The sequence below is a fragment of the Bombus flavifrons genome, chromosome 1 (assembly GCF_040668555.2).
Source record: "Bombus flavifrons isolate JBK064 chromosome 1, iyBomFlav1_principal, whole genome shotgun sequence".
Classification (NCBI taxonomy): Eukaryota; Metazoa; Arthropoda; class Insecta; order Hymenoptera; family Apidae; genus Bombus; species Bombus flavifrons.
The window spans coordinates 20,813,518-20,825,871 of record NC_138442.1 but is presented as its reverse complement, the minus strand read 5'-3'; the positions used below and the strand labels follow the sequence as shown (position 1 = coordinate 20,825,871).

Sequence of the window (12,354 nt, the reverse complement as noted above, 5' to 3'; positions counted from 1 at the left end):
TTTATTTTGATGCCAGATATACCAATATTCTGTCAAATATTTTGTGGTTAATCGCGTTCTTCGCTACGATGTCATTTCGTTGCAGAACTTCAACATATTTACTACATGAATATCGAAGATGAACACGAAAGAAAAAGAGAAATACATCGAAGAATTTGATTTTCCCCATTGCGACGAATCCTCAAAATATGAAAAAGTTGCGAAAATTGGCCAGGGCACCTTCGGGTAAGATTGATAGAAAATTTTCACTCGCTTTTTGGTTATAATCTAATATGAGTGAAAAATGTTTGTTATTTTTTCATGATCGTTCTGTAGGGAGGTGTTCAAGGCTAGGGATAAGAATTGTACTAAAAAATTCGTAGCTATGAAAAAAGTGTTGATGGACAATGAAAAGGAAGGGGTATGTATACATTCAAATATTTGATCGTTTAACGTATATCTCCATTTTTTTTTTTCATTTCGTTTATTTACACAAGTATATTAAATATTATACAGAACAATGTTTTATTATTATAGTATAAAAAAAATATTTTATTATAATTTTATTTCATTTTCTATAAGGAATTTTATTAACACACTAATGATCAAGCAGTATAACTCATCATAATGTTATAAATACTTAAATTTCTTTAAATTTTATAATATTCTACAATCTACATGACAAAGAAGTAGAAGAAATAATGACAAAAAAGTATATTAAGTGGATCTTTGAAATTCCCTTCTATAGATACATTAAACACTAACGTTAAAAAATAAAGATTGATAGTAAAAATGGATTGAAAAAAAGTTTCTAATGACACATTATATTATCCCAATATTAGTCTTTAATGTGTTAAATTAAAATATGTAGTATATACCTTAATGAAAATTAATGAAAGATGTGCAAATAAGCAACCTAAGACGTCGTTTCAATCCTTTTCACATAAGTATAATAACATAACATTAATTATTTTTTTTTGTTTACAGTTTCCTATAACTGCTTTAAGAGAGATAAGGATACTGCAGTTATTGAAACATGAAAATGTAGTGAATTTAATAGAAATATGTAGGACAAGAGGTAGATATTTGATATTATTGTGTAATATAGATAATATATAACTAAATAACTCTGTGAAAATTTTGTTTTAGCAACTCAATATAATCGTTATCGTTCTACATTCTATCTTGTATTTGACTTTTGCGAACATGACTTGGCTGGATTATTGTCAAATGTGAATGTAAAATTTAGTTTAGGAGAAATTAAAAAAGTTATGCAACAGTTGTTAAATGGTCTTTATTATATTCATAGCAATAAGGTAAGCATATTTAAATTGTATAATTAATGAAAAAAAGATTCTATATTGTAAGTAACAACTATATATTAATTTCTACATTCTTTTAATAGATTTTACATAGAGATATGAAGGCTGCAAATGTTTTAATCACCAAAAATGGTATATTGAAATTAGCTGACTTTGGTTTAGCTCGTGCATTTAGTGCAAATAAAAATGGTCAGCCAAACCGTTATACAAACAGAGTTGTTACTCTTTGGTATAGACCACCTGAACTTTTACTTGGTGATAGAAACTACGGTCCCCCTGTAGACTTATGGGGTGCAGGGTGCATTATGGCTGAAATGTGGACCAGGTTCGCATTTTTAAACGATACTTCTACTAATATTTATTAGTCTGTTGGCATCCTTTTACGTTATTTAATTTTGTAGGTCACCTATAATGCAGGGGAATACGGAGCAACAACAGCTCATATTAATTTCACAGTTGTGTGGTTCTATTACAACAGAAGTATGGCCTGGAGTAGAAAATTTAGAATTGTTTAACAAAATGGACTTACCCAAAGGCCAAAAACGGAAGGTAATTACTACTTTCATTTTCAGTAAAATATGTAACATCTACAAACAATGTATTCAAAATGAACATTTCTGCACAGGTTAAGGACAGATTAAAACCATATTTAAAGGATCCTTATGCCTGTGACTTGTTAGATAGACTTTTAATTCTTGATCCATCCAAAAGATTCGATTCCGATTCTGCGTTGAATCATGACTTTTTCTGGACCGATCCGATGCCTTGTGATCTCAGCAAAATGTTAGCGCAACATACGCAGAGCATGTTCGAGTACCTAGCCCCACCAAGACGTCCTGGTCACATACGTCATCCTCATCACCAAGTACCTGGAGGGCCAGCAAAACCTAGTTCTAGTATGGCTGATAGTGGTTACCAAGATCGTGTATTCTAGGATATATATTTTGTTTATATAAGCATAGACTGCTCTTTATCGTTCATATTTTCTCATCTTTCAGAATTTTGATAAACCACATGATATCTGACTTTGAACTTCATCGATAATTATAAGATTTTAAGTTAAAATTGGGACTTTAATTTATGCAAACTATTGGGATAAGATGTAAGATTTTCTTATATTTATACACACACATATATATGTATATATATACTTATATATATATTTATATATACATATATACATATATATACATGTATATAAATTTTGTACAAATGGAAACAGTCTTCTGATTTAAGCCTTATATTTTCAGAACTGACAGCTTTCCTTCTGTTCAATTATTTATGTATTATATTTTAATCAATCCTTGATATTTATGAAGGAAAAGACGAAATTTTATATATATTCCTTATTTTAATTTTACAAATGAGGTCCATAATTGACAAGTGGAGTAAGACTTAATTCTTTTGACAACTAAGGGATTCAAATGTTATTGTATATTGGAATCTTTTAATATCCTTATTTAAATTTCACATAAATACAATACGAAACAACACAAGGTAGTAATTACTGCCAGTAAATTATAGATTTACTAAAAATATTTTTTGGACTAAAAATAACTATTAATTGCTACTTTTGAAGTATATCTTGTTAAAACAAAATTTATTTCAGCGAACAATTTTTAACTTTACAATGATTTATGAATCGATAGTGTCATACAGTTCATAATTATGGTAGAAATCTTAAAAAATGTACGAATTAAATTTAATTAAACCTAAATTAAACAATTGTTTGTAGTACTCATGGAACAAAGAGCGAGACATTTAGCGAGTTTAATAACACATTCGGCAATTGTACATTCAATTTTACGTGTCTGCATCTATCTTTGTCATGAGAAAGCAGTACATAGCACTTAAACAAGAAAAAAAATTTTTAAATATGTACACGACTGTATGCCCGTAATACTTTGTTACTTTTTATTCTTACAGCTATATATATCATCATTATGCTAAACTACACTATCGAATTATCAATATCTGTGAGGTACAGAAATATGATCCATATTAAAAATAAAATGATATGAGTGATATTTATCACCGGATATAAAAATACAAATAAAATTTTTTTAACACAGTAATTGGCTTTCTTTTGAAAGTTCCATCGTTGCGATCCACATGCTGGATGAATGATCCCTACAACATATGGATAAAACGACGAACACACATTCATATCACATATACTTCTAATCATCGTCGTTTTTAAGAAATTGATCCAACGGATTTGGGCCCATTCTCTTGGGTTTACTCGTTGATGATTTTTCCGTACTTTCAGCTGAAATAGTTTAATATTCACGAATTTAAGAGAAGAATAACTCTGATTGTTGTAAAATTATGCATTCCCAAGCGAACCAAATATACGTATTTGTAATGAAAATAATTACGTGTCGTAGGTCGTTGAGCATTTAGACAACTGAACCATTCTGTCATGCTGATTTTTCTATCGTTGTTGATATCACAGTATCTAGGAAGCCTTTTTCCGCATCTTTGAAGCTGCCTGTTATTCGCTACCATCGTACGGAAACTTTTCCATTCTTTCCTCTCTAGAACCTAAGAGAAGAAATATAGTAAATAGAGTACCTCGTTTTATCAAACTGACCAGTGTAAGTTAACATAAATATTTAAGAATTTCATTCATTCAAAAACATCTTCTGTCCTTACCTTATTTTTGTTTTTATCAAGCATGACAAAATGCCAAGTTGCTATTTGCTCCTCTTTCGAAGCTTGCCACTTAGCTGTCGTTTCATCCGAATCTGTACCGGAGGCCTTCATCTTTTTCTGCATTAAGTCCATTAAATCTCGTAGAAACAATTGTTTCTTTTGTTCAGGACAACCTAATGCCGAAGTTAAAAATATTTGATCAGAGGTATTTTTAGGGGAATAAATAAGTAAAACAAGGCAGAATAACGTGATTCAGTTACCTTTCATAGGTCTGCTAGGAATAGGTACTGGATTACAATTTGGAGTACGGTCTTTGGAAGATGTCCCGGGTATCGGTTTGCCAGTATCTTGGTACACGCACCAACAATAACCAGAATAACACTGCACTCGATGATACCTTCCGTCAGGTGTACATTCAGGTACATAAAATTTCTCTTGAGAATGTTGCCTCTCATCTTCTAATACGGATCGTCTGTCCGTTAAACAATCGTTTGCTGTAAATTACATATCGGGATTTTAACAATTTCATAGTTCCTACAAAATACATAGGTTTGTATAATTAATAATAATAAAATAACGTTTGTAATAATTAGAAATAAAATAACGTAAGACAATAAAAATTTTACACTTAATAACAGCTATTTTAACTTATTATTAATGTTGTAGTATCGTGGACAAATGGCCTAAGAAATATCAGATGAAAAGAGTCTGGAAACTTCAATGGGCCGAGCAGCCCATCAATGTGTCGTCGGTCCTTCAGTCGAATAGTTATGCGGAAAAAAGGTCTAGGTGATCATGACCGAAGATAATTAAGAAACATGTACGTGTTGGGGCTATGAGAAAAGACAAAGGGACTCCTAAGGGAGAAGGACGAATTAACGGACAGTCGTTACCTGGGAGTCGTTAGGAGGGGTCGTTACGTGGGAGTCGTTACCTGGGAGTCGTTACTTGGGAGTCGTTACCTGGGAGTCGTTACCTGGGAGTCGTTATCTGGGAGTCGTTACCTGGGAGTCGTTATCTGGGAGTCGTTACCTGGGAGTCGTTACCGGGGGGTCGTTACCTGAAGGGTCGAGTTAGGGGAGTCGAGTGGTGAAGAGACGAAGTATGAGTCGTGAGTTGAGAGTCGAGTTATGAGGAGCCGAGAGCTGAGTTGCCGAGTTGTTATCAGTTTTAAGCTACGTTCAGGATTTTGAGTGGCCTTCCGTTTATAGCTCGGACAGTATCTCTCCCTTCTTTGGAAAATTCCGAATTACCTGTCCTCCCCGAGCTGTAAACCTGACGACTCAGAGACTAGGGAAAAAAACCCAGAGATAACCCCCGGTCGGGAAGACACGATGGACGGATGAGACTCAATGGCTGATGAGGAGTATCAACAAGATGTTACGACCGTCGTGTTCAGAAGATCAAATTTTGCTTGTATACAACAAGTACAAATGAAGTGCCAAATTACACTAATACTCGATCAATTAAACCTCCTCCACTTTGAGCGTTAAATTCATTCAAGGTTCGCGGTATCGACCGATCGGTTGGACCTTACCGGTCGCTCTTTAGTTGATAGTTCGCAACAAGCTATGAGTTGTGAATTGTGAATTACCCATTTAGTCGTCTTAGTTGTAGCACGTTACTGTATTTAGTTCGCGTTAAATAACCATCGTTTCCTGCTTAATCCATTGTAAATCTATCTATCAATAAACTTGTTATATAGAAATCATTGGAAAGCCTAATTTCTAATATTTCTAAATAAATAGAAAATCCTATAATATGATTCTTAAAGTTGTAGAAGCTATTATGGATTATTTAAGATATAATTACGATTGTTTAAATCAAGAAATTGAAAGGATTAGATCAGAAAATTTAAAAATTGTACAAAAATCTCACCGTCGCTATCCTCTTTCGTATCGGTTGGATCATCTTTGAACGTTGGTCGAGAATGCACCGGAGCAGGATTGCCTTTCAATACTGTGAAAAACGGAAAATATGTAATATGTATTCTCGTCGAATCTTTATTCTTTCCACTGGATCAACAAAGTAATGGTAATAATCGGCCCATTCACCGAAATCGCGAGATTAATGTTAATTGTTATATACAAGGATAGCGTTTCTCTTTCTTTTTCTTTAACTATGACACGTTGTTTATTTCTATATCGTTGTACACTGAAAATTTTATATTTCTGTGTACAATCCGCGATCGTTTCGCAGGATTTGTTAATGCAGCGGATAATTTAGAAAAAGAGACTCGTATTTACATTCGTTGATTATCACGACGTAGCGCATTTGCTCTTTAGAATAATTTCGGAAAGACCGTCACCACCCAACAAACAATAAGATTCACACACAGACGCATACACGTTTTCCTTTTTCCATTCTCTTTTCTTTTATACAGCACATGCATGATATTAGAATAAATGCGAATTGTAAGTTCGGTATATACTGGCTGCCTCTTACCATTCTCAAATCTTTACAAAAATTCTTTACAACATCCTATCGATTTAGATGAACGAATGGGTGGTGACGCACGATTTTAAGAAAATAATTACAGAAAGATTATTTTTTTTTTTTTAATTAATTAGATAGATTCGAACGTACTTATAGAATAGAATCGTTTTAAACGAGTTTATCGTTCCCTGAAACTGTATGAATAAATCGAAGTCGTTTGTCACGAAGGAAATCGATATTTTCTTCTGAAATATAAATATACATGTTTTTAGCTATATAGAGAATATGAGAAATGAAAAGAACAGTTTTTGGAGTAAGCCTGCTACGGGGATTCCTGCGGATTTTTCCACGTCTCCGTATTAACAAAATGATACTTTGTAACAATATTTCTCGCTTTGTACATTTCTATTTATTATATATTAAAAATTGGAGAAAATATCGTCAGATAGAAATATCTTTGCGATTCGATGTTTTCCATTATCGCGTTCCTAGTTTATAGAGCAATCGAGGTCTCTGAATAGACAGACGATTATTTGGCGATATCTCACGTAGCAAAGCGATCGTTGAAAAACTTATAAAAACAATTAGGTTACGATGTTTTTCTCTCGTAAATCTCTTTCACTCCATGTATATCTTGGGCAACTTTCTCAAAGCAAAAACAACTTTTTAATCGAGTTAGCCAAGAACGTCTATATCGTATATTCAAAATCATGTGCTCGTTATTAATTAGTACGTTAAGAGAACGAAACATAGAGATAACGATAAAGAGAGAAAAGTGGAAAAGGTATTTCGAAACGAATGAAAGAAATACGTTAAATCGATGTATGTTGGATGAGAAAATTTCCCAAGCTTTACACGCGTATATTTTTAACGAGTACCGTGTTAACGTGGTAAAAGAATTCACAAGGATCCCCGTGACAAGCGAATGGATGGATAATGACGATAAGCGATAGATTTGAGAGGAAGAAATAACGTAAAAATGACGTGACAGTGGTGTGTTTGATGTGCAGAACTAGGACTCACCTTGGTCCATGACCCGGGTCCTCTGGGCCTCAGGGACCTCGGGGCGCTCGTCTGCGGGGTTCAGCGACAAGAACAAACGTACTAAATGATAACAATGATGTCACTCAGCCGACCGGCCTTACCTATATGTACAATGTTTTTTTGTCATTCGCGCATCGCAGGTTTTGCTAGCAGAGCAGCGAGCGGTGGCGAACATCGAATAGTAGGGTTGGTCACTAAGAATTCTCAGGCAGGACTCCCTTCTTTCTCTCTTTCTCTCTTTCTCTCTCTCTCTCTCTCTCTCTCTCTCTCTCTCTCTCTCGCACGTACCCCAAACAATTTCCAGCGTTCTTACGTGTAACAGAACTCTACATATACGAGTGTAATTTCGTTCTTTCTAAATGGTGGAAGATCCTGTTTAGTTTGTTCACCGGTAGGTAAGTTTGTCAAAAGGATTCGGATCAACTTCATGCGCTGACTTGGTCAGTGAAGACCATGCGATGTACACGTTAACCCTTAGAGTGCTATGGACGCATATATGCGTCTGGCGAAAGCTATCGGTGTGGACCAAGGACACATATATGCGTTTTCTGTAAGGGTCCGGCATGGACCAAGGACGCATATATGCGTTTGCCGATTTTTCCCAACACCTACGCAGAAGTAATACTATTACGTTTGTGCGAGATAAATATAAATGCGTTCCTTATATATAATGCATATATTCTATATCAAAAATCTACTGCTTCGAGACAAAAATTTAGCGAATTTCATTTGGCGTTGATAAGAGACATTTTACGAAAATATTTCCAACGTAGAAGCATGGTAGGAGGAGGAGGAAAGAGAAAGTCCGAGGATTTACCATTTCGTTTAATTGATAGGCATTTTCCATCGAAATGCCCTAATCGTGCCGGCACAACGCAATTATCGAGAAGAAAATGTGTCGTTTGTGTGAAAAATAAGAGGAGGAGCGACACGCGATACGAATGCAGATAATCGTCGTCGAATGCAGATATCGATAATTGTTTTGAAATTTTTCACGCACAACTGAATTATTAACTCGTGTTACATTTACTAAATTTAGTTTTCTAGTTTATCGTTTTCTAGTTTATTGCCCGAATTCTAGTTTATTGTAAATTTCAATGTTCATAATAAATGATTAATACTAAAAAACAACGCTCTTGAATCGTTTAATCTCGTGCAAAAGAATTACTATAACTTATTACGATTTGCGCTTTGAACAGTCAATCGACAGAGTTCGGTCTAGCGAAAAAGTACTCCGTCCACAGCGATCGTCAGCGCTGGCCGCATAGGCCGCGAGTATTCAGCACTCTAAGGGTTTTAAGGGGATACGCATTCGGAGAAAATGGTTGAGACTGTTCGTTAGCGACAGAGGTATTTTTACACAGAATATCTTTCTACTCGAGATCTTTGGAATTTTAGAACTTGAAAATACGGCAACTCGAGGATCTTGGAACTACGGAAACACGAGAATTGCGGGACTCTGAGAGACGAAAGCGCGAGCCGTCTGGAATGGTCTGAAAATTTTCTCCGAACGCGGTTCTCAAGTTTCCGCTGTCTACGCGCTTCGATCGGAGATCTTAGCTCGGGGAATCAACAAAGTGCATGCTCGTCCGTGCATAAAGTGTTATTTCACAGTGTACTACACAAGAGCTAGACACGATCGTTTTATCTTTACTCTACGTTCTCTATGAAGACATTGCGAGCAAAGTGAAGTGAATTCTACGAAGAATCGAGGCAAGTGGAAGAATCGCGGTTGCATAAAGTTGTCAATAGCCGATAACTGCGAGTTATTCCCAGGTCACACAAGTCGATACCAGAGAATCCTAGATCGAACGTGATTACTTAACATGCAATTGACTACGATACTACGTATCAACCAATCTACGTGTTCTCCAATACTTTTATACCGATGCAAACTACCTGTTTGGAAGACAGAAAGAAGCACGGGGTTAAAGCAGCGTTCTACGATTGATCGATACACGACGATATTCCTTAAACAACATCTACTCCTTTGTCCTCGAAATACACAAATTATCCTAACTTCTCGATATTACGGTAAATTTGAAAACGTACGTAGATATACCGCGTGACTTGCCTATTCAGTTAAAAACAAATCTAACTCACGAGATAAATAAAAAGATACCAGAAAATAGCACCTACTGTCTGTCCCACCTTCGGTAAGAATTACGTGTGTCGTACAAATGAAAAGGAAACATCGCAACTACATATATACGTATAATTTCTACGACAGAAGAGAAAGGTTCTCGATCTGAAAGTTCACGATAATCGATTAAAAATAGATTGTCTGCATGAAGTTATTATCTCACGACGTTGCTTATTGCTTCCTCTTTATCGTTCGCATTGTCTCGACAAGAATGTGGATAACGTTGAGGAAATAGCGGTCACAACTAGTTGGGAGTTCTCGGATCCGGCAATAAATAAAACCGTTGCAAAGCGTGTCAGTTATAGCGCGTCGTTGGAGGATAATACCGGAAGATCGTCGTCGCGGTCGTCGTCTCGGCGTCTAAATCGTGGTATAAATTACAAACGGTGGCCGGGACAGGATGTCGCGCACGCCAAGGGCCGTCTTCTATAGTCGACCCGCTTAACATTCGTGAATCCTGCCGGAAGTTTGCCCACACTGCGACCGGCTACCGTGGAATTGAAGCAATTGACCTCGTGTACATGCGGTACTCGCGGTTAGCCTACGAGAATGACCGCCCGCGCGACGCGTCGCTTCGTAAATCCGCGCCTACGCCAACCACGATGATCGCTGTTTCAAACTATCTGCCGGGGTTATCGCGCGTCTGCCCCCCAAAAAAAGGTTCCAACCGAACGTCATTGTTCGCTGGTTCACGGTGAAACGTCGAGCGTTCTATTATCCGGCTTCTCTTGCACAATAATTTCAGCTTTTTCATTGACAAATTTACGTTCACGATTTTACGTCGAACTAGAGAATCGATCGATTTCTAAAATTTGCTCGTGAACGTTTCGAGTCTTTCAGGTCGAAGCTGTGTTCCAGAAGAATTGCTTCCTCGTGCGTTTTGCCAGCGTCGTAATCGACTTTGTCGAAGGTTTATAAAGACGCGCAGTTGCTGGTACGTTGTGGCGAAATATCGGGAAGTAATTTCTCTAGTTAGGACATGACTTTAACCGGAAAGCCTCGGACAACGCCGACGAACCAGACTGTAAAAGATCATTTGCTTGCAAGTCTTTGCTCCAATTGCAAACTTGTTACAAGTCAATTTTCTTATACGAGAGAATCGAGTCTGGTAATTCCGGTTGCTTGTCATTTTTCGTTAGTACGTACATTACGACGTAATGATAATTGATCACGCAACAGGCTCTCTGATCAATTTGTCGTAGCATCGATTATTCGGATACAAATTTTCTGCATCTACTTGACACGATGAAATAAAGAGACAGGGTTCGACGAATCTAATACTAAAACTATACACCTAACGCTATGAGTACCTATGTAGATGTGTGTACATACATAGATGATGAGAATTACAGTGGTATGATAACAATGAATGACTATATACATATGTACAGGCGCGCAATACAAATTTTCGAACTCGATTTTATGGGAAACGAAGCATCAAACGTGTCATTGGAAGCGGACTTTCCTTGTCTTTTTTTTTTCTTCTTACTCCTCGTGTTTCCTTCTGTCAATGAATAATGGATGAATCGAAACGTGATTGAATTAGAAAGTTTGCACTAGTTTTGCCGATCAGACTTTAATCAATCGTGCTTTTCCGACTGAATTTTAATTTCATAGGATATCAGACTTGTAGATTCCACGAATTTTGCAGAAGGTACCGTTTTACGATTACTTTAATTCTACGTATAATAGAAAGACAAAGAACGAACGAAACTTTAGAATATTTTGTTACCGCAATGTACTTGACTTTACTAATAACTTTTACAAGTATCGAAAAATTCATAGATCTGCGTGAAAATAATCGCGGAATGTTGAAACTAGGCGAACGTAAGCAAACATTCTGAAAAATAGATAAATATAAAGTTCACAGTTTCGCAACAGAGTGCCTAAACGAAACACTACACGTCGGTTAAAATTAATTCCATATACAATGAACGTAAAAACACAACGAAGGATGCTATATTATTCGAACATTTGCGATCGTTGTATCATCGCACGACGACGTTAAAATGCCATACGATCGGCAAATGGAAAAAAGATGGAAAAAAAATGAATTTTCATTTCGAAAGGCGAACGTTTATACGTAAATGGAGGTCGTTAAAACGTCGAACAAAACGATAGAACTATGCGAAGAATGTTGTGTCGCGTTACTTCGTCACGATCGAATAAATTACGCTTCTTTTGCAAGATATCTCTTTGTCCGTTTGTCGGATAAATAATAAATTGTGCGCATTTCCTAGATGCTTGTAATTTAATCACCGACGATTACAGCTTCGACAAATTTGCATTTAATTGAAACTGCTACGTTCTTTTCTCTCTTCGTTCTTTTTTAACCTGATGTTACTGCAACGAAAGGGAAAGGCTTAGAATTTGATGGTGATTTGTGGGTTATAACAAATACATGCATACGTTTACAAGCGACCCAGCAAGGCAACCTCACCCAGGAGACGAGAAAAGAGGAGCACCATGCGCAGTAATTGCTCGATTGCAATGCCACGCGAGTAGATTAGCGCATGTTAGGCAGCGTTAAGTACAAATGGTGATGTTAATCCCGATTTACGATCGCCATAAAAGCTGTATCCACGAATTTATTCTCCCCGCGATATCAGTTTACTGTTTTACAATTGACGAGGAATTTATTTACTACGATAACTTTCGTTATTCGTCGTGGATCACAGTGGCGTACCGTACGTTGGAATTAACATTATGGTGTTTTATTCTTGCACGAAAACGATCTTGGATCCCTTCTTACGTTCCTTCTCCGATTACATAAGA

General features: G+C 36.3%; 2 protein-coding genes across 5 annotated transcripts in view; one reads left to right on the top strand and one right to left on the bottom strand.

Moving 5' to 3' along the window:
• The first annotated feature begins 31 nt into the window (after positions 1-31).
• On the top strand, positions 32-3,372 carry Cdk9 (Cyclin-dependent kinase 9). 3 transcript variants are annotated; one of them, XM_069121143.1, is made up of 9 exons: positions 32-225; positions 316-400; positions 967-1,057; positions 1,129-1,295; positions 1,385-1,626; positions 1,703-1,850; positions 1,927-2,403; positions 2,552-2,798; positions 3,228-3,372. In XM_069121143.1, the coding sequence occupies exons 1-7, from the start codon at positions 119-121 to the stop codon at positions 2,233-2,235; spliced, it is 1,149 nt and encodes a 382-aa protein (XP_068977244.1). In that variant the 5' UTR covers positions 32-118; the 3' UTR covers positions 2,236-2,403; positions 2,552-2,798; positions 3,228-3,372. The 3 variants fall into 3 exon arrangements, with proteins under 3 accessions (XP_068977244.1, XP_068977170.1, XP_068977329.1); XM_069121228.1 differs by having other exon boundaries at positions 34-225; positions 1,927-2,197; positions 2,300-2,403; positions 2,552-3,372; XM_069121069.1 differs by having other exon boundaries at positions 2,552-3,372.
• The window catches only part of magu (SPARC related modular calcium binding-like protein magu), a 35,420-nt gene continuing 26,175 nt past the window's right edge, over positions 3,110-12,354 (bottom strand). The window contains exons 5-10 of one of the 2 annotated variants that reach the window (XM_069116734.1): positions 7,416-7,496; positions 5,835-5,915; positions 4,217-4,450; positions 3,957-4,129; positions 3,680-3,845; positions 3,110-3,570 (exon numbers count right to left, since the gene is read on the bottom strand). In XM_069116734.1, coding sequence (XP_068972835.1) covers positions 3,482-3,570; positions 3,680-3,845; positions 3,957-4,129; positions 4,217-4,450; positions 5,835-5,915; positions 7,416-7,496 — 824 coding nt within the window. In that variant the 3' untranslated portion in view covers positions 3,110-3,481. The remainder of the gene's footprint in view (positions 3,571-3,679; positions 3,846-3,956; positions 4,130-4,216; positions 4,451-5,834; positions 5,916-7,415; positions 7,497-12,354) is intronic. The other variant, XM_069116818.1, reaches the window with a different exon arrangement.

Coding starts and splice junctions, on each gene's coding strand:
- Cdk9 (XM_069121143.1), top strand. CDS start 119: ATGAACACGAAAGAAAAAGAGAAATACATCGAAGAATTTGATTTTCCC. Junction 226..315: donor ATTGGCCAGGGCACCTTCGG/GTAAGATTGATA, acceptor ATCGTTCTGTAG/GGAGGTGTTCAAGGCTAGGG. Junction 1,851..1,926: donor CCAAAGGCCAAAAACGGAAG/GTAATTACTACT, acceptor ATTTCTGCACAG/GTTAAGGACAGATTAAAACC.